Below are 21,543 nucleotides of genomic sequence, written 5' to 3' on the forward strand. Positions count from 1 at the left end.
GAACTAGGTCTTGAGAACATGTGGATTGCCTTTGGCCAAGGAGCCAAGGCGCGATGGATTCCAGTCCATGAGGTAGTTTCTGCAATAGGGCCTGAGAAAGCAAGAGGGATTCCAGACTTCATGCGTTCACTGGATGTGACGTCGTGTCTGCCTTCCGCGGTAAAGGGAAGAAAACTGCATGGCAGACTTGGAACGTCTTTGATGATCTTTTTGAAACATTCACCAATCTCAGCCAGCATCCAAAATTGATTCGTGATCTTGACTTTTTTGAAGTTTTTTTTTTTTTTCAAAATTTGGATTTTCAAATGGCCAATCGGGCAGATTTGATTTGAATCCCCTGGAGAACAAATCTGCCAAATTTGATGCTTGTATCATCATCTGCACGATCCCTCTCAAAATTGCTGTTATCTGCCCCACTATCTTCTAAGGGCTCGTGGAGGCCTGTTCTTACTGCTGCGGGCGTCTCATTAAGGGGTACAGGGTCGGGAAGGAGTTCAAGTACATTGATGGGTGAAAAGGCACTTGAGCCGGTTCAATGTATGGCGCCCCATGACGTACCCTGAGTTGGTCAACATGTTTGCGCGTGCATCTACCATCATACAACTTCACAAGAAAAATCATTTCACCAATGTTGTCGATAATGATGCCAGATAACCACTTGGTTCCACATCTGGAGTTGCGGTACATGGTTCTGGAAGTTGCAGTCCACAGACGTTTGGTCGTGATTACGTTTCTGTTGATACTTGTTATTCTCGACCTCGGTCGTTACGTCCAGAAGCACTCATGATAACCGTGTTGTAAATTCACGACCAATCAGAAGCTTGGTAGGTGAGCGACCGGTGGTCTGATGTGGTCTGGTGCGGTAGTTGAGCAACACACGAACTAGACGAGATTGAATGGAACCTTCCTTGACGTGACTTAGACCATTCTTCATGATCTGAACAGCACATTCGGCTTGACCATTACTGGCAGGTTTGTAGGGGACAGATGTGTAGTGCTTAATGCCATTCATTATACAAAAGTTCTGAAACTCTGAACTCGTAAATGACGATCCATTAATCTGATACAATGGAGTTTGGAATACCGTGTTGTGTGAACATGGTACGTAGAGCTTCAAATGTTACAGCAGATGATGAGGATGGCACCACGACAGCTTCAATCCATTTGGGGTCGGCATCAACTACGATAAGGAAGAGCTTCACTTGAAATGGACCAGTATGGTCGATGTGTAGTCTGGACCATGGTTTTGATGGCCACGACCACATGGCCAATGGAGACTGTGTCGGTGTCTTGGCATGCGCTTGACAAGTGTAACAATGGCGTGCACTGGACTCGATGCCACTGTCCAAACCAGGCCACAAAACATGGGCTCGGGCAGTAGCCTGCATGGTGACTATGCCTGGATGAGCATTGTGGAGTTCACTGATAATTTTCCCATGGAGTTTAGGCGGAATTATCACTCTGCTACCACAAAGCAGGCAGTGTGCATCAATATAGAGCCCATCCTTCCAGATGAGGTACAGTTTCAGCCCTTGTGGTAGTGATGCCCAAACACCTGACATAACACAGCATTTAATTTGTGACAACTCTGGATTGCTATCGGAAGCACAAGCAATCTGCTTAGCGGTTACAGGCGCCTCATTGTGAATGACGTTCGCCACGAGATGAATAATATCGTCAGATTGTGGATGTTCTGGGATGGTTACGGGAAGCGGCAAGCGACTGAGCGCGTCAACACAGTACATTTCCTTACCCGGGCGGTAAACCAATGACGAGTCATAACCGGCAAGGGTCAACGCTCAAAGTTGGACATGACCTGATGATGTGGACAGAATGGCTCTGGTTCATCCCAGGAGACCTAACAAGGGTTTATGATCAGTCTCAATGGTAATATGTGTTGTAAAGACATAATGGTGCATCTTTAAGGTTCCCCAGACACCCCCTAACGCCTCCCGTTCTACTCGAGCATAGTGACGTTCAGTGACCGATAGGGTTTGTGATTTATATGCAACAGGCTGTAGATTACCGGTTCCATTTGTTTGCAACAACACACACCCGATGCCATATGAAGAGCTATCACAACTGAGACATACGTCTGGATGGGTCGTAATGGACAAGTAACGGCGAGGAGGACAGCATGGTTTTAGCGGCCTTGAACATTTCCTTTTGGGCAGCTTCTAATTTCCAGACAACACCTTTCCTGAGGAGAAGATGCAGAGGCTCGACGGTTGTGTTTAGTAGAGGCAGGAAATTACCAAAGAAGGTCAACATACCCAGGAATGCATGAAGTTCTGAAACGTTTTGTGGCATTGATGCATTCGCAATTGCTTCAACTCTGCTCGGAGAGGGCAAAATGCCTTGACAGGAGATTTGATGACCCAGGTATTCAACTTCACGTGCCATAAAGGTACACCTCTCACACCTTAGGCATAACCCAGCCTGTGACAGCCAAATAAGGACTTCGTTTACGTTCTCGAGGTGTTCATGTCGTGACTTGCCAGTCACTGGAATGTCGTCCTGGAATACGACTGTCTTTGGTACAGTTTTCAATGATGTCTCCATCTTGCGTTGGAAGATTGGTGCAGCAGAGCGTATGCCAAATGGGCATCTGTTGTACATGTAGAGTTCTCGATGGATGGTGATGCATGTATAGGACTTGGAATCATCATCCAGTTCCATTTGAGCATAGGCATTGGTCAAGTCAAGCTTCGTGAATGTCTGGCCACCCATGAGAGTGGTGAACATATCCTCTGCTTTTGGCAAAGGGTAGCCATCCAGCTTTGAATGGGGGTTGATCGTCGTTTTGTAGTCCCCATAAATGCGCACTGTTCCATCTGCTTTGAGTATTGGAATGATGGGTGCTGCCCAGTTGGAGTACTTGACTGATGAGATGAAGCCCTCACACTGCAGGCGGTCAGGCTCACATTCGATGATTGATCGCATCATGTAGGGCACAGGTCTCGCCTTATTGAACAATGGGTGAGGATCTGCAGAAACAAGAATCCTCACTTTGGGCCCTGCAAAGGTGCCAACACCATCGCTGAACAGGCCAGGGTACTTGTTGAGCATGGTATCATGTCCAACATCAGAGTTGAAGACTGTTTACGTCACGCCAATTAAGTCTGATTATTCATAACCAATCTCGGCCTAAGAGGGTTGGTCCTTCTCCACGCACTGTCAGTAGTGGTAGGACATGAGTGTTGTTTCCATATCCTACAGTTACATAAACTGAGCCAACTACAGGAACCACCTCCTTGGTGTATGTTCTCAAGTCAGTAGACACAGGCCGGAGTGCAGGAGCCTTTCTCGGAGGGTGGATGGAGGTAAACTTGCTCTCACTCATAATTGATCTGGAAGCGCCGGGATAAACTTTCATCCTCACCGGGATCTTATCGATTGTTACATCAACTATAATTGGAGCATCGAATCTCTTTGTTCCAACAGAGAAAACGTCATAAAGTTCTTCACTTGACTCTCGGCTGCAGGCTGTGCTCTGTGACCTATCGTCCGCTGCATCAGTGTTCACACCAATGTGATAATCATGAGACAAGTTCTTCGACTTGGATCGAGAACAAAGATACTTCAAGTGTCCCCGCTTCCCACAGTTGTCACACGTATAATTCCTGTACCGACATTGGCAAGCTTGATGATAACCACCACAACGCCTACAAGTTACCCCAACCTTCTGGGTAGATTCAGAAATGCCAGGAGGTGGAGGTGAATTTGTTGGCTTGTTAAAACAAACACTTTTGCTTGTAGCCAAAGGTTACCTTGCTAACCGATGGGTCCTGCTGGATAACTTTTGACTTGTTGGAGATCACACGCAGGTTCTCGGCAGTTTGCATACACACAGTGGCTATTTCCATGATTTCAGCCAAATTGGGGTTGGATTCAGGAATGAGTTTCCACAGAATTGAGTCGTCATTGACGCCTATTATAAAGAAATCACGAAACGTCTCTTCGAGTTCATCTGTAAACTCACAATGTTCGGCGAGTCAGCGTAAATCAGCCACGAACTCGGATGCCGACTGACCATCTTAACGATGGTGGGTAAAAAATTTATATCTCGAGACGATCTTACCCGGTTTCGGGTGATAATGTCTTTTCATGAGATTGACGAGCTCGTCATACGACTTATCAGAAGGTTTGGCTAGGGCAAGAAGATCTTTGAGGTTGTACGTCAGGGCGCCGCGTACGGTCAGTCATAAAGCTTGCCACCTTTCAGCGTCCTCATCGGTGCCCATTTTGTTTGTCACGAAGTTCTGCTTCAGACGATCGGAATAGTCTTCCTTTGTCGCCGCTGTAATGTACACTCAACAGACAGGGACGAAGGCTTTGAAGTGGGAGCAACAGGTTTAATTTGGACACTGGCACAACACAGCACTGCACAACACAGCACAGCACAGCATCGGAACATGGGCGGGTCACATGACTCTCCCTCACCACGCCCCGGTGCACCCATGTATGCATGTATTATCACAAACTACTGAAACATCTCATGTCCAAAATGCAACGAACAGTTTCCCTACAAGATTATTATAATATGTAATACTATGCAATGTGTACCGTCAACAATCACTGCATAACAACTCGCAAAGAAAATACATTTGTGGCCCAACCTGTAAATACCACGCTTATCAGCCGTCCCTCAGAAGCTGTCCCTCAAAACCAAGGTTGCCAAGACATCTGTCATAGCAAAAATATTATGGCTTTGGAAGCGGGAACATGATTTCAGCTGGTACCAGAAAAAAAAAAAACTTGCGTCAGATGATGTCTGGACGTCACACCCAAAATGGTGGAATCACCAACATTGGTCATGATTCAGCTGTAACTTCCTGCTGGATCCATCTGGGAAGCACAATGTTGACTGACGATCGATATGGGATGGCAATGGACACAAGACCCATTGCATACTTCACAAACGCCCAAAGGAATCCAGCCATCACAGCAGTAGTTGCTCGTCACCGCATTGGAAAATACCGATTGTACATAACCATCATAAGAAAGGCGATCTAACCATCAAGTGATGTAACTATGTGGGTCGAAAACAAGTTAAGAGTGATTTGTACTGTAGATCAGGTCCGCCAAATTCCTGAGTGCTGTTGGACCGAGCAGCCTCTTTCAGCTATTTCATTACTGATTAAGGTGTGCTACCTGCTCAAATTCCACCAGTCTCAGGTGCATTGTGACAAAGAACATTTGGTTTGTGTCAATTTGTATCACCCACAATGGTATACTTGGTTTTTGGCTTAATGGTTAAGGTGGCCGTGTTAATATCTTAGGCTCTTGAGTTCAAGCTCCTGTCTGAAGTCTTGAGTTCAAGACACAAGACATTTCAAAGCTGAAATGTCTTGCGTCTTTTCCTGTCATGCCGTTGCAGTAACACCAGGTGGGTTGACTCAGCCTGTCATCCTTCCGAGGTCGGCAAAATGAGTACCAGCTTACTCATAACAGCATGCACTGCATCAGCGGTGCAGCTGCGCCCCCCCCCCCCTGAAAATGATGCAGCCAAACATATGAATAAATAAATAACCCCCTAGAAATGGCAGCATACTCAACACTTGACTGATGTGTCCATTAAATAATCAGTGAAAATGACTGCTGGTGTCTGAGAATAAAGCTCGACCTGTTTTTCGTTTTCTCATCGACAACGAATGATGTATGTGATTTACATATCATGAAAATGTGCAATTCTTTCATACCACCATGCGAGATCATCGTGCTGAGTCTGAGCAATTACACGTCAGGATTTGCTTTTCCAAATTTGATAACCGTTCAAATTACTTTTCAATCAACTTCATAAAATATCCCCACATGGTAGTAATTAGATCACGTCAGCCAAGCCAAAGGAGGGAAATGTTCATTTCCAGTTGTCTGCGATATGACACTCACAAATGCAGTTATGTCACATGCAACTGTAATATCATCATGTGATCTCAGATATATACCGTGCCTTCAGAAAGTATTCACTTGATGAAAGTATTCACAATTAATTTTGCAAATTAATTAAAAATGAAAAGCTGAAATGGCTTGCGTCAATAAGTATTCCACCCCCAAGTCGATACGTTGTAGAAGCGCCTTGGGCAGCGATTACAGCTTCGAGTTTTCTTGGGTTTGTCTGTATCAGCTTTGCACATCTGGATTTGGGGATTTTCTCCCATTCTTCCTTTCGGGTTTGCTAAAGCTTTGTCAAGTTGGATGGGGAGTGTCGGTGAACAGCGATCTTCAAGTTTTTCAACAGATTCTCAATGTGATTCAAGTCTGGGCTTTGGCTGGACCACTCAAGGACTTTCATGTTCTTGTTCTGAAGCCATTCCAGTATTGCTTTGGCTGTGTGCTTGGGGTCATTGTCCTGTTGGAACGTGAATCTTTCCCCGCAGTCCAAGGTCTTTTGCACTCTGAAGCAGGTTCTCAAGGATTAGTGTGTATTTGGCTCCGATCAATGTTCCCTCTATCCTTACAAGTCTCCTTGTCCCTGCCATTGAAAAGCATCTCCATAGCATGATGCTGCCACCACCATACTTCACTGGAGGAATGGTGATACATGGTTGATGAGCTGTGCTCGGTTTCCACCAAACATAGTGCTTTGCATTCAGGCCAAAGAGTTCAATTTTTGTCTCATCAGACCACAGAATATTTTTCCTAATGCTCTGAGTCTTCCACGTGCCTTCTTGCAAACTCCAGGCATGCTGCCATTTGCCTTTTTATCAGGAGTGGCTTCCCTCTCACATCTTAGCCAAGGAACTCTGTAGTTCTGTCACAGTGGTCATTGGTTTCTTGGTCACCTCCCTAACCAAGGTTCTTATTGCCCAGTTGTTCAGTTTGGTCGGACGGCCTGCTCTAGAAAGAGTCTGGGTGGTGTCATATTCTTTCCATTTCCTAATGATGGAGCTCACTGTGCAGCCTCAAAACTTCAAGGGCCAGTGTGATGCTCAGTATGTAGGCAGAACTACCCAGACTCTGACTGACAGAATCAAAACACTATTGGTACGCGAATACAGCCGGTACGTGCTTGTAGGAAGGTCCCAGCATCGATCCCAACATCATATGTATCTGCAAATTCGACAGCATTTAATTAAAAATGCAAACTGTGCTGAACAGTATGATGTGGATGCATTCAAGATAGAGTAGAGGATGAAATATAACACATCTCAGAATACTAGAAGCAACATTTATCTATTCCAAGGATCCCATGTTATGTCGGCCAAAAGAGTTTGTCCTCTCGCTTTGCGTATTTGTGCAAAGAAGAAGAGGAACACGAACTCTGCTCACGATCACAGATGTTGATGAAGAGGACATATCGGACCCAATACATTTTTGAAATATCATTTTTCGCCCTATCTATCAATGCTGAAGAATCACTGAAACGAAAAAAATGATTGTTTCCAGATCCGGATTCGCATCTTCACCAAAATCAAATCAATTCGTCCTTACCACACACCCAACATGTCCATCAAGTTTAGTCCGAATCCGTCTGCAAATTGTTGAGATATCGTGCTATATATCGGTTTAGCCCGATCTCTCGATGGTGAAGAATCACTTAAAAAAAATTGTCAGATCCGGATCCGGATCTTCGCAAAAATTGAGTAAATCCTTTCTTGTCGCACACCCAACGTGTCCACCAAGTTTCGTCTGAATCCACCCACAACTTTTTCAGATATCCTGCACACAGACAAACAAACAGACAGAAAGAGGTGAAAACATAACCTCCTTCACCTTCGGTGGCGGAGGTAAAAAAGAAAAGTTCCCCATTAAATCGTGAAAGCAACCATATCACTGTCGCACGAAATGTGAAAAAGAGAAATTGACTCAGACTCCCAAGAAACGCATGCGAAAAGGCGCACAATGGGTTGAAGTGTACATTCGGGGCAAATCAGAAGCTGCCCCTCCCCCCCCCCGAAAAAAAAGTTTTGGCTCGTACGCCCATGTGTGAAGGAGTCTGCGCTGATGAAGTCGTAGGTAATTTCCAAGAAAATGAGTGGAGTGATCGCTGAGATGGAAAAACTTGATTTTGTGGCTCGAGAACCAGACAACATAATCAGCGCATGTGTGTTAATGTTTACGTTTCATACTGTCACGGGCTTGAAGATACAATGACTGTTTTTGTGGACTTTGTTGTTATGTCATGTCACGTCTTGGTTTTGTTTTTCGATGACAATTCATACATCATCCTGATCCAGCATCCTACGCTCCAGTCCAGGATTTTGTTATCTTTGCGTCTCTCTCCTTTGTTTGTGCTGTCTGAATTTATTGGTTCACGAGTCAGTAAGTGACCACTATATTCGTGTGTGTGTGTGTGTGTGTGTGTGTGTGTGTGTGTGTGTGTGTGTGTGTGTGTGTGTGTGTGTGTGTGTGTGTGTGGTGTGTGGTGTGTGTGTGTGTCTGTCTGACTGTTCCGAGCATAGCTCCGTGGGTTTTGATCCGATCCTGATAATATTTGGGTGGGAGGTTTTATATCATGATCTCGTTGTGTTTTCCTGAAGGTCCAGTCACACCTTGATGATTTAGGAGTGGGTAAGTTTTTTGTATACGTCGTAGTACGCCAAGCTGTTAGACAAATTTTCCATGCTTGAAATTTTTTGACTTATGCCAGCATATGACTCACACGTTCCGCATACGCTGGCCATAAGTTGTAGGCACGTTACGCGATCGTTGACATACGTCGACACGCGTTACTTGTAAGTTACTCATAAGTCGAAACGCGTCGAGGTAATGTTTATAGTCAGTGTTCCAGACTCCCCGGGTTTTTTTTGTTTTTTTTTCTTCTTCGGTATGACTGTGATGTTGACACTTCGATTTCTAGTGCGGTTATATTATAATATAATTAATAGGCTGCCGCTCAACGATTTAAATCATAACCGCACTAGAAATCAAAGTGTCAACATCACCATCATACTGAAGAAAAAAATAAAATAAAACAATAACCATGGAGTCTGGAACACTGACGCTAACCATTACCTCGATGTGTTTCGACTTATGAGTAACTTACAAGTAACGTGTGTCGACGTGTGTCAACGATCGCGTAACGTGCCTTCAACTTATGGCCAGCATATGCGGAACGTGCGTCATACGCCGAGAACGTCGAAAAATTTTCAACATGCTGAAAATTTGTCGACGTATTCGGCATACTACAACGTATGTCAGCGTGCTCTTAACGTATACAAAACTTACCCATAATGTATTCGACGTGTGCCAGCGTATTCGCCAAATTTTTTCATACGTCGGCATATGCTGGCTAACACGTCGAAGTGTGACAGCGGCTGGTGCGGTTATGATTTGAATCGTCGAGCCGCAGCCTTTTAATGGCCTACGCCATGTGATCGTCGGTGATACGCTGCCGCGCTCTATGCATAAGTTAGACTATCGTTGGGCGTAGGTTGTGAACGCCGACAACACGCTCAGCATTCGTTGATACGAGTTATCTATATGTTATCGAAACGTTCTGTGTACATTACTATTACATTATGCATACGTCCTACTCATTATGAATACGTCCAAAAATAGAAAAAAAAACTTCAATAGTTCAGCGTACGCCAGCATTTTACATACATTTTGATACCTTGCCATTCGCTGGCTAAAACGTCAAGGTGTGACAGGGCCATGAGAATGGGCGTGGTGCGCCCATTATGGGTGGAGCCATGCCCAAAAAACATGTGTTTTTAGGGGGTAGCCGATTTCAAGTTACATCTTCTCCAAGGGGGTTTTTCGAATCTGGCAGGGGTTTCGGTATTTGGTTAGCCCAATGGCACCTGCATAGCCCCACGGAGCTCGATTTTTTTCATTTTCGTCCCAAGGTCAAGGTCACGAACTTAGAAAATGTCCAAAAAAATAATAAATTGGGCGAGCTCCTAGGGTTTTCAACTGTTTCGAATGAAAGTTGGTATGCAAGTAGTGCTCTTCGAGTACTACAACTTTCATCATTTACGTTTTTCCCGATTCCCACCAGTTTGCCCGTGGCGTCCCTTCGAAGGTCAAAAATAAAAAAGGCGAACCGTGCACATTGCTCGTGAACCATCGCCGTCTCCAGACTTGTTTCTTTAGCATTCACTTTAGTTAGCTTAGGATGACTGAAAATTACTGCCCAGGAAGGAACACATCCTCAGTTTTTAACATACTGCCAATGGGAAAACCGTTTTCGATTTACACATTTTTCGCATAACGTCGACTTTGTGGGAACGCTTGCTGAGCGGTAAGTGAGGACTCCCAATATAACTCAAAACAATGTAATGCAATAAAAAGTAATCACAATAGGAAAATAAATTAAAACTCATCAACCTTATTGTTATTACCGCCAAGGCATTTATCGAAGATTTACAAAAGTTTCCAAATTTTGCCCTGCCAAACGTCACACAAATGCCATCTATCCTCTATTATTTATAAAAAGCCTGTGTACATGTACATACTAGTTACATACCCCTCCTAACCCCCTCACACTTTCCCTTTAACTTTCTCTTTTCATCTTTACTGCATTCTTTCCTCCTCACCTGAAAGTCCCCATAGGTGGGTGCCACGTACCTTTGGGTATTTTATATCCACTCTCTCCAGGTTTGCGCAGGTTCCTCAGGATGTTGTCACTATGTATGTTTATAAACATTCCAGACAGGAAAAGCACAGCACCTGCAAATCGAAAGAAGACAAGGTGGTTTCATTAAGAGTGGAAAGTTAAACTCAACGTTAGATTATAAGATTTCCTGTAACACATTCCCAAATCGTTGAAAGAGACTTTATACACTATATACAGTAATTGTATTGTTTTTACATTTTGGCATACATTATGAATTTGTCAACACAATGTGCATTGATTTGATGTTTTTAGTGTGGGAAAAGGGGAAAAGGGTAATCGTATTTCGTACCGGCCAGGAAACGTGGTCCAAAAATCCAATCGGGAGGGTAGTGCAGGCAATACAGTAGAGAGTGGCTTTGAAGGTATCCATTGAGCGTGCAGAATGTGGTCGCAGCCAACATGATGGAGATCTGGCACGGTCGACCGCGGAGTCGCAACGCATAGATGAAAGTTCTTTTGGAGCCCCATGCATGTGGCAAAGAAAAACTTCATTTTAGTTCGTTAATTTTTTCCGTTGGTTCGTTTGCTTTCATTCACAATTAACATTGCATTGCTCGTTTCAAACGCCGCAACTACAGTGCAGTGTACAACACCGGGCATTTGGAGTGAAAGTTCATTTCGTGGATTTCACAACAGTCATTATGCACTTTCACAACAGCAAGTTGTTTTGCTGTAATTCCCTGGTAGTACATGGAACTTGGGCTGGCAGGATGGCTTAGAGGTATGCACACTGGCCTCTGAGCTCTCTATCCTGGGTTTGAATCTCGTCCCAGCTATGAACTGTCATCCTGGTGATTTGCAGGCAGGGTGAGGCATCGATGCAAGCCATCGATCGGATGGATGTCAAACTGGGTGTCCCATCTATCAGCATCAGTTGGTGGACATTAAAGGTCCCATGGTGTCCTTCGCAAGTGGGTGAGTTATCGCCGGTACCATGGGCAAATTGAAAATTCCTGCTCTGAGTGATTGCTGGGAAGGCAATGGCATAATGCTCGATGAGGAACAGCTTCGGCAGCACCGTCACTGAAAAGAGTGTGGTGCTGCACATCATATAGAACATGTGAAGAGATTATACGACATCCATTTCATCAATTTCTGGTTAACAAGATAAAAGGCTATCTCGTGGTATGATGGTGGTAAACATTTGCCATGTACATGCAACTTGCGGGCACCAATGCTTTGAGTAAAGCTTTGTTGTGGCTCAATCACATTCCTCGTCACCGAGAAGCGTGAAGGTTTCATAAGCTGCAGTTGTTGGGGTTGATGAAAGAATAGTTCTCTCATTGAATCTAAATGGAGCATTCCAAGGCGAGAGAAGTGACGATTTCGAAGAGCCATGTGGATTCATTGAGAAATTTTTGTTTCCTTGCTGAAGAGATAAATATTAGAAATGCATGCAAACATTCATTTATCATCTTAAACAAAAGAGGGGAATCCTTTCTTCTCAAGAGCAACCTCCTCAGATTATTGAAACATTTTTTATTTGAGGCTCGTAGGATTGAGTTGGTGCCAACATTTATCCTGGTATTACTGACGGGGATAAAGGAATAGAAGCTTCGTTGATCCAGGTATTGTTTGAGATCAAACGATTTTTAATTACCTCTGCCACCGAAGGTGGACGGAGGTTATGTTTTCACCCCGGGTTTGTTCGTCTGCCGGTCTGTATTGTGCGTCCGTCTCTCTGTGAGCGGGATGTCTCAAAAAGTTGCGGACGGATTCGGACGAAACTTGCTGGACAGGTTGGGCGTGTGACAAGGATGAATTGATTCTATTTCAGTGAAGATCCGGATTCGATAATTTTTATTTATAGAAATTTTAAGTGATTCTTAATCATTGGGAGATTAATTTGGTCCAAAAAAACTATATATAGCATGATACCGTATATCAAAAGGTTATGGACAACTTTTGACGAAACGATGTGGACGAGTTGGGTGGGTGACAAGAAGAAAGTGATTAGATTTTGGTTCAGGTGCAGATGCCGTCGTGGGCCAGATAACAGCAATTTTTGAGAGGAATCGTGCAAATGATGATACAAGCATCAAATTTGGCACATTTGTTGTCCAGGGGATTCTAATCAAATCTTCCTGATTGGCCATTTGAAAATCCAAACTTTGAAAAATTTGGATTTTCAAATGGCCAATCGGGCAGATTTGATCAGAAATGCCAAATTTGATGCATCATAATTTGCACGATTTTTCTACTATCTACTACACTACCGATCCGGCCTATCAGCGCGATACTAAACGTAACCTGTTCAGCTTGGCGGAAACATGCGCTCCACCGAGTGCCATTCTACGTTGCTTTTTGCTTTGTTTGACCAATAAAGTAAATTCTCACCTTATTCAAGTCTTAACGAACGAGTGATATTTGTTCAGAAACATATTTTGAGTATCCTTGGAGTTCTTTTTTAAGCCTTGGAAAGTATCTGATTGGCCTTCCAAAAAAAACAAAAAAAACAATTGAGACCGACCAAAAAGTGTGCTTTCATTAACAGCCCTGCCAAAGAGGAAAAAAAAAACTCAAAAATGACATTTAACATATTAGTCGCACCCACTGCTCCCTACGTCCCCACACGTTTCAGGTATAGTCGGAATTTCTCTCCCTCCAGTCATCCTCCTCCCCTTACTGAAGTTGTTTTGATCAAGTCTTATCTCGGCTGTTTGTGACAATGTTCACATCGAATACTGAATCAACACAATGTTACTTTTGTGTTTCCTGCGTACGCATAGTCATGCTTTATTGTTGATGGTATCTGAGTGCATTTCCACATGTGAACAAAATGTTAATAAATACTGTGTTTTGTTACTATCAGTGCTTAAAGAGTGCTAATCGTACTGATATGATCGGACCTTCACCCTTCAAGAGTATCGCATGGGAATAAGGAAGGCGTTTTGAGCCCATTTAAAGACAAATGATATTTAAGACAAACAAAATAGTCAGGTTGAGGTGGATAAACAAAGAAATTGTAGTTTTCATTGCTACTGATAGGTCTATTCCCGACGTGGAATCAATTGGTCTATTTTTAGATCCTCGCGGAGGATCTCCAAGTCTTACTCACGTTGTTGTTCTTCTGCTTCTTCTTGTGAACATTTTTATTTCGCAGCCTCCAGTTTTCATCGAAACTTCCTGAAACTTGGCATAGATATGTAAAAATACCTGCGCAGACAGAAACCACCTCCGATTTTGAAAATTCCTCCTAAAAAAAGTTATGACGTCAAAATATCTCCGCTAATGGAAATCGCGTAAAAAATTATCTCCGAAACTAGGCAAGCTTTTTGAATTCTGTTTGCGGGAATCGAACAGGGCATTAGCAGAGATGGATTGCCGCACATATGATACATCACTATGACGTCGTATCAATTATGACGTCATTCCTATTTTTTGACATTTTTGTTTCACAACCCAGAGTTTTCATCGGATCTTCGTGAAACTTGCCATGTATATGCAGAAAGCCCACGCGCAGGCAGTAACCATCTCCGATTTTGGAAATTCTTCCGAGAAAAAAAAAGTTGATGTCATAATATCGACGCTAATGGAAATCACCTATACCATTATCTCCGAAACTCGGCAAGCCGTTTGAATTTTGTTTGCGGGAATCAAGCCAGGCATTAGCACAGATAATTTATCACAAACCTGATACATCACAATGACGTCATATTCGTTTTTATGATGTCATCATTAATAGGACGAGGATCTTAGCTCATTCGAGCTTGTTATTCCTTAAATGGCTTCTTTTTGTTCATGTAACAGTACACAGTGTTTTTTTTTTTAGTTGTGTTTTAATATATAAAACACGGTGTGTATTTGTGTGTCCCTCTTCATAAGGACGATTTGAAGAGGGTTTTAAAGGCCAATATTTTAACATGACTGCGTGTCGACTACGGTCTATTTTTGAAGAAGAAAAAAAAAAAAACTCGAAAAACATTTTCCATAAAACAGCAATTCCATCTGTTCTATTGGAATCGTAGACGGTGACTTGCAAACCGGGTCTCAATGGCGGTGTACAGAAGCGTTTTAAAAATGACAATAAATACAAGGTGTCGGGAGGTGAAATTCACGACACGTGATGTGCAATGCACGCAGAGTAAAATGAGTGTTCATTTACGTCCGTAGAATATCGAATAACCAAAGCACACCTGACGCTGGGCCGAAACATCATATCTTGCCGTCTCCTTGAATATTTCAAATAAAATAACTCCAACCGAGTTTTTATTGTTATTTTTGATGAGTTTGTATACCGGTTTGTAACACGTCCTGTATTGACTTCCGTAGAAACAAAACGAATTCATCGAAAAGTTTTCTGTTCAATGATTTGCTCAGCTATTAACATCTCTCGTGAAGTTTGCAGGTGTACTTTTTTATTTCGGGGAATCGATCATTGAAGGTACGATTTTAAAATGGGAACGATTGCGGGGAAGTCGGGAGGTGAGGGAAGAAAGTAAATCAGCTTTGGAGGAAGATAAGTGTAGAGAAAGGAGGAGGAGAAGGAGTTAGTGTTGGGGAAGGGGGGAGGGGGGGAGAGGTTAAATTCCACCAATTTTCATACATAATAATGTTTTTAAAATGAGAATTTATATATTTTAATTATGTTTTCCTTTAATTGTGGAATGGTTGATGATCTCAATTATTGTTGTTATGGCACTTAGAATTTGGAACAAACAATGTTTTGTCAAATAATAATTTAATATTTGTAACTAGCAAATACAACTTGTTGCTTTATTGATGGGAATATTAAGGGGGGTGGGGGAGGAGGGAGTGGAGGGAGAGAGAGAAGAGAGAGGGGGAGAGGGGAGGGGGTTAGGGAGAGAGCAAAGAGGAGGGGTGAGGAAGGGTCGGGATTTGAACCCAGTCTCGATGCTGCGAGTGACTGTGTGTACTTTTCGGCTGTCCTGTCATGATGTGGTGATTCATTGCTTAGCAACAACTGAAAACATTTTTTACTCATTGTAATCATCTAATTTATTTTGCTCTCCTAACTTCCTTTAATTTTTACTAGACTTTTCATCCTAATTCTTCAAGATCAACAAACATGCAACCCTTCCCCCCTCTTTGCAGTGGTGGGGTCCATAGATAAGCTTGGCAGAGGGGTCCACCTTCTGACTCTCAATTTATTTATCTTCCTTTCCCTCTTCCTTGTGCTCTCTGTAGCCACAGCTAACGCAATAAATTTGTTTGAGGAAGTTGCCACAAGAGGATCGAGCAGAGCTGGAAACGAGTCTGGATAGCATGTGCTCGAGTACCAAGATAGCACACCGTTTCCATGGAAACTGCCATGTTGTTGAATGGTGTCGAGCGCTCCGTTACATTGGAGTGCTTGCTTGAGTGTTTTGAATCAAGCAAGCTGGTTGCTAACAGGACACACCAGTTATACCTTTTGCACACAAACGTTAAACCAAGCACCATATCTCGGCACTATTACACTACTCTGTGCTAATACTTCTATTGTAGTAAAGCCTCCTTCTCAACTTCACAATCACCAATGCAAATTAGTTGCAATTGCCTTTACTGTTCACTATACCACACAGGTGATCATCAACTGCTTGCTACAAAATCTCAACACACCCATATACCGTGACTGCTGCCAAAGTTTCATCATTCTAATGCGTTTTCTGAACTTTTTTTTTGTGTGAATGCTATGGTAAGGATAGATTTTTAGTAATTTGGAGAAATTGTGCGAATTGAAAACAAAGAGTTTGTTTTCTATCACTAAAATTGTGGTGCAAGCCCCATTTTATTATATTAGTATTTTCCAAACAGCCCGTTTTCTCCAACCATTCGGAATCCGGCCTGCAACAGGCTCCGACTCAGGAAGTGGCTGCCACCTTCGTACCTGCAAGTTCCAATGTGTAGATTGTTCATGAGACATTATTTTACCTCATGCATGTAGTCAATACCAATTTTTGAAAAAGACAACTAAACTATACAGTATATGAATATGGTTTGCTGGTTCGATGCAGCTAAATGCAGAATTTAGAACAGGAGTTTACAATTTGGCCGACGACGAACCAGCATACAATGACCATCTGTTTTGAAAGGCATCATGGGATCATTGATGTTCACAAAGTGAGTACCGGCTTTGCCATTCCAAAGGCAGGACATCCAGCACAACGATCATTCTGATATTATGGCATGCCCAGACCACAAAGTACCTCAAATCTATCGCTTCAGTGTGGCCCCTTAATGAAAATGCATTGCAAAAACTCCCAAAATGAAATTTTTCAAACACGACTCCACATTTACCAACAAGTTAAAGTCACACCGTGGTGTTTGGGATATGACTAAGTTGTCTTAAAAGGCCTCTCACAGAAAGATCTTTTAGAGAGTGTTCATATCCTAAGGACGGTGCTGAATATTAAACCTCTGTCTCTCGCTCGCTCAAGTCTTTATAATGAGAGAGAGAATTCTATCGAATCACACGTATGGAGACTTCGAGATTTGCCCAAGATATATTACATTCATGGGCAAAGCGGCCTCCATTAAGCCTCTCAAACTAATAGATACACATTTCCTGCAGGAAGCTCGAGCCAACTACTTGGTAGGATGACTACCTCTGATCAAAGTCCTTTTAGGAAAGTCAGGAGTATGAAGTGGAGCCAACTTGGACCCAAAGTGAAGACCCATATAGGAGTGTGAAATGTCTGCTCCGTGTATGAAACATCAAAATCAGTTCAAGTTATCAGAGATATGCAAAGATACCATCTGGACATACTTGGTATTAGTGCGCTCCATTGGACCGGTTCAGGGCACCAAATGACTAACAATGGCACCAACATTCTCTACTCTGGACTGAAGGATACATGCGCTCACGGCATAGCTCTTATCGTTTGTAAAGAGAAGTTTAAGACCATGATAGAACAGGAACCTATTAGCGAGAGGATGACCAGAGCACGTTTCAACTCAAAGTATTGTCAGCTTACCATTATACAGTGCTACGCTCCAACGAATGTGGCTGAAAAAGAAGGACAAAGACAATTGGTATGAGTTGTTACAACAAACAGTGGCTAAGTTCCCTAGCAGCATGACATGCTCTTGACCATAGGTGATATGAATGCCAAGGTTGGGCCAGATAACACTAACTGTGAACAAGCTATGGGGATACATGGATGTGGTGAGTAAAATGAAAATGGCGAACTTCTCATTGACTTCTGTTTGAATAACAACTGTGTTTTCGGAGGTATGATTTTTTCCCCACAAGGAGGTACATAAACTTACTTGGAGTCAACCAGATTGACCAAATCATCATTAACAACAAATGATGAAGATCTTGACAAGACGTACGCACTTTTCATGGCGCTGATGCCAGCCGTGATCACTATCTAGTTGCAGCAAGTATCAAGCTGAAGCTCTGAAAGGCAGAAACACAGAGTCAAGGTAGAAAACATCTACCAAACTCAAGTCTCAAGACAACAAAAAAGGCTTTGTCATACAGCTGAGAAAGCGTTTTAGGGCACTAGCTACCCCAAAAAGAGGAAGAAGACCAATATGTCATGAAGAAATGGGACACCAATGAAGAGGTATATAAAAAGTCATCAGTTTGAGAAAGAAGAAGAAAAAAAAGAATGGTTAACACCAGAACATGGAAGACAATTGATGAAAGTAAGCGATTGAAGGAAAAGATGTTGAGCACTAAATCACCTAGACTCCAGGAATCACCTGGTTGGTAAAGCTGAACAGGCTTCAGTAAGGGGAGCGATGAGCACAGTCTATAAGATCACTAAACAACGGTGCGGTAAAAAGACTAAATCGCTCTACCCCTGTGAAGGATAAAAGAGGGAATGTTGTACTAACAGAGCATTAACAAGCAGCAAGATGGGCTCAACACTTCCGTGATGTCTTGAGCAGCCCAGAGCCGGATGAACCAGCTGACCATCTACCAGCAGAGGATATCCTTTGGATCAACGTTGAGCCACCTTCTGATGAAGAAGTCAGAGTTGCCATCAAAGCCATGACGAGTGAAAAAGCCCCTGGCATCAATTCCATCCATGCTGAAATGCTCAATGCTGACATAAGTACCGCCACAAGGGTGATCACTGAACTCTTCAGAATGGTTTGGACCGAGGATGTTATCCCTGCTGACGAGACAAAAGGCCTCATCGTCAAGCTGCCCAAGAAAGGTGATCTTGGTAACTGCGACAACTGGTGGGGTACAACACCACTTTCAATCCCCAGCAAGGCCTTTAGTTGGATACTGCTCAACAGAATTGACAAGGTTATTGACAACAAGTTGAGACAGGAAGAAGTGGGATTCAGAGCAGGAAGAGGGTGCACCGACCAAATATTTGCACGACGCAACATCACTGAACAAGGCTTATCATAGAACACACAGCTTTATGTCAACTTCATTGACTTCAAGAAGGCATTCAATAGTGTACATAGAGCGAGTCTGTGGAAGATACTGAGATCTTATGGAATTCCACAGAAGGTGGTTACTCTAATAAGCAAATTATATGAACGCTTTGAATGCAGCGTCGTCATGAAAAACTACTTATCAGTGTGGTAGAGTCTGGAGTTCGCCAAGGTTGTATCATATCACCTGTCCTCTTTCTGATTACTATTGACTGGATCATGAGGAACACCATAATCAGACAGACCGAGAGGCATCCAGTGGACCGTTTCCATCTAAGTTGAAGATCTGGACTTTGCTGATGATTTCGCTGTTTCGTCATCAAGGAATACACATTTACAAGAAAAACTGACAAGCTTGCGAGCTTCGCCAGAAAAGCAGGCCTCAATATCGACACCACCACAACCAAGGTGATGAATATCAATACCACACCTTCCGTATCCATTACTCTAAATGGAGAAGACCTAGAGACTATAGAGGAGTTTACATACCTGGGCAGTCTCATCAGCAAAGACAATGGAGACAAGAAAGACATCGAGGCAAGACTCCGCAAAGCTTGTAATGCATTTGCTCAACTCCATTACATCTGGAAGTCGAAGCATAACAGCATGAAGACAAAGATGAGACTTTATAACAGCAACATCTGTTCTTCTACATAGCTCTGAGTGCCGGCGAGTAATTAAGTCAGATATGAGCAAGGTAGAGTCTTTCCGCAATGGATGCCTTTGGAAAATCTGCCATATCTTCTGACTCGAAGATATCCAACAAAAACCTGCATGATAAAAACTGGTTGCCACAGGATTGCGCTTGAAATGAAGCGTTGCCACCTCTGATGGCTTGGCCATAATGCTTCGAATGTCCTCTGACCGAATCCCTAAGGTTGGTTTGGGATGGACACCGTCAGGGAGGAGGAAACCAGGTCGGCCAAAAACAACTTGGCATCAGACTGTGGTAGCTGATCTGGAGAAGATGGGTCTATCATCGTGTGAGGTACAGAATGTAGCGAAGGATGGAGATAAATGGCGAAAGCTCATCGAAGCCTTATGCCCCATTGGGACGAAGAGGAAAAGTAAGTTCCTTCAATGGCAGCTGCATGCTTCGGAGACACGACTCTGGAGAAACTGCTGGAAAATATGAGAAAAAAAAATATTGAAATCCCCATTCTCCTTTTTGCCCCACGCATGCAAAGAGAAAACCGGGGTTAAGCAATTGGTTCAGGTCCGTCCGTTTGTCTTACCAGTTTCTGATCGAGGAACAACTTATACAAATCGGATGTTATATTTTGAACATGAATCGGATCGTGAATAGGAAGACAAGTTTGCCGTTTTACCGTACTTTGACTCTGAATTAATCCTGACTGCACATTCGCAGAGAGGAGTGAGATAATGTATTCACTATGTCTGTCTGCCTGGCAGTCAAAGAAAATTGAAAATCATTCCAAACAGGAAACTTACTGTTTTTAAGGACTTTATAAAGGACACAAACAACAGGCACGAATAACTATAATGCAACGTGTTCAATGTGGGGGTGATTTAATAGACACGGCGTAAAACGGTGGTGAAATCCAGAATTAATTAATTTATACACCTCTAAACCTTTATTTAAATTCAATTATAAACTTGAATATGAGAACACAAATCATTGATTGATGCTGCACTCCATGGTGATCATTAAAGCCTCCATCTTTGAAACCGGGACTCAACGTCGTCTCATTACGGTGTACAAGGGTGGTGTACAAGACTACTTAAGTCGCGCTAAACTTCAAGATATATTTTTTTAAACAATCTTTAAAATCTTTTTTCTTTTTTTACTGAAGTATATACTTTACACTGTGTGTGTACATTTTCTATGAACTCTCTAGATTTAACAATAGAGTTGGGTTAGGTTGTTCCCACTTGGTTTCAAAAATTAGGAGAGAGAATGGGAAAAAAAATTTTTTTGATAAATTTTAAAAACAGCAAACACCTGTATCAACGTGCTGACAATACTTTTACCTCCTTCCATCGTTATTTTAATCAAACACGACAACTTAGTTATGCACCAACTTCTATGAAAGGTCATGTAGACTCATCACAGTTTAAATCTCATGAAAGTATGATATAGTAAGAAGCAAGAAGATTTTGTAATCACCAGGTAGTTAAGTTAGCTGTCATACAAGGTTAATGATTAAGACAAGTTTCTACACTGTGATTATAATCAACCATGAAAATAACTTTTATAATGTTGAAGGATGGATCTTGTGGAATTACAAGCAATAAAAAGGAAATCTGGAGAGCATCTTATCACGATAATAACTTTGTAGTTTTCAGCCTTATCCTTGAATACAGCCAAGCTTGTACGGTTATGGTCCAGCCACAGGGAAAACAATACCATTGCTGCTCAGTACTTCCTACAAGTGTCCATAGAGTGATGAGTTGAGCTTCGTGTTACGCAACATGTGACATCGTGAGATGTGTGTGCACGCGTGTGTGATAAAGCACACCTAATGTCTAATACCTCGGAGGGGAGAGGATATCCGGGCCAGTGAGTAAACACTTTCAATAAATAAATAAAATTCCAAATGTTGCTGCTGAAAATGCAAACGCAATGGCAGAGTAAAACACCTTCATGCAAAGAGCAGCACAGTGCAAATTAT

At 42.7% G+C, this 21,543-nt stretch overlaps 2 protein-coding genes across 3 annotated transcripts in view; one reads left to right on the top strand and one right to left on the bottom strand.

Annotated features, from left to right (window-relative positions):
- The window catches only part of LOC147012185 (3-oxo-5-alpha-steroid 4-dehydrogenase 2-like), a 73,765-nt gene that overhangs the window by 9,783 nt on the left and 42,439 nt on the right, over positions 1-21,543 (bottom strand). For both annotated transcript variants that reach the window (XM_085856000.1, XM_085856001.1), the window contains exons 2-3: positions 10,854-11,017; positions 10,516-10,617 (exon numbers count right to left, since the gene is read on the bottom strand). In XM_085856000.1, the coding sequence (XP_085712126.1) occupies positions 10,516-10,617; positions 10,854-11,017 (266 nt within the window). The remainder of the gene's footprint in view (positions 1-10,515; positions 10,618-10,853; positions 11,018-21,543) is intronic.
- The window catches only part of LOC147012186 (pleckstrin homology domain-containing family G member 1-like), a 180,318-nt gene continuing 170,019 nt past the window's right edge, over positions 11,245-21,543 (top strand). Inside the window, exons 1-2 of the mRNA XM_085855996.1 lie at positions 11,245-11,285; positions 11,367-11,479. The gene's annotated coding sequence lies outside the window, so the exon portion shown is untranslated. The remainder of the gene's footprint in view (positions 11,286-11,366; positions 11,480-21,543) is intronic.

This window comes from Eptatretus burgeri, chromosome 15 (assembly GCF_056783735.1).
Source record: "Eptatretus burgeri isolate ZD-2024b chromosome 15, Ebu_testis_v1, whole genome shotgun sequence".
NCBI classification, from domain to species: domain Eukaryota; kingdom Metazoa; phylum Chordata; class Myxini; order Myxiniformes; family Myxinidae; genus Eptatretus; species Eptatretus burgeri.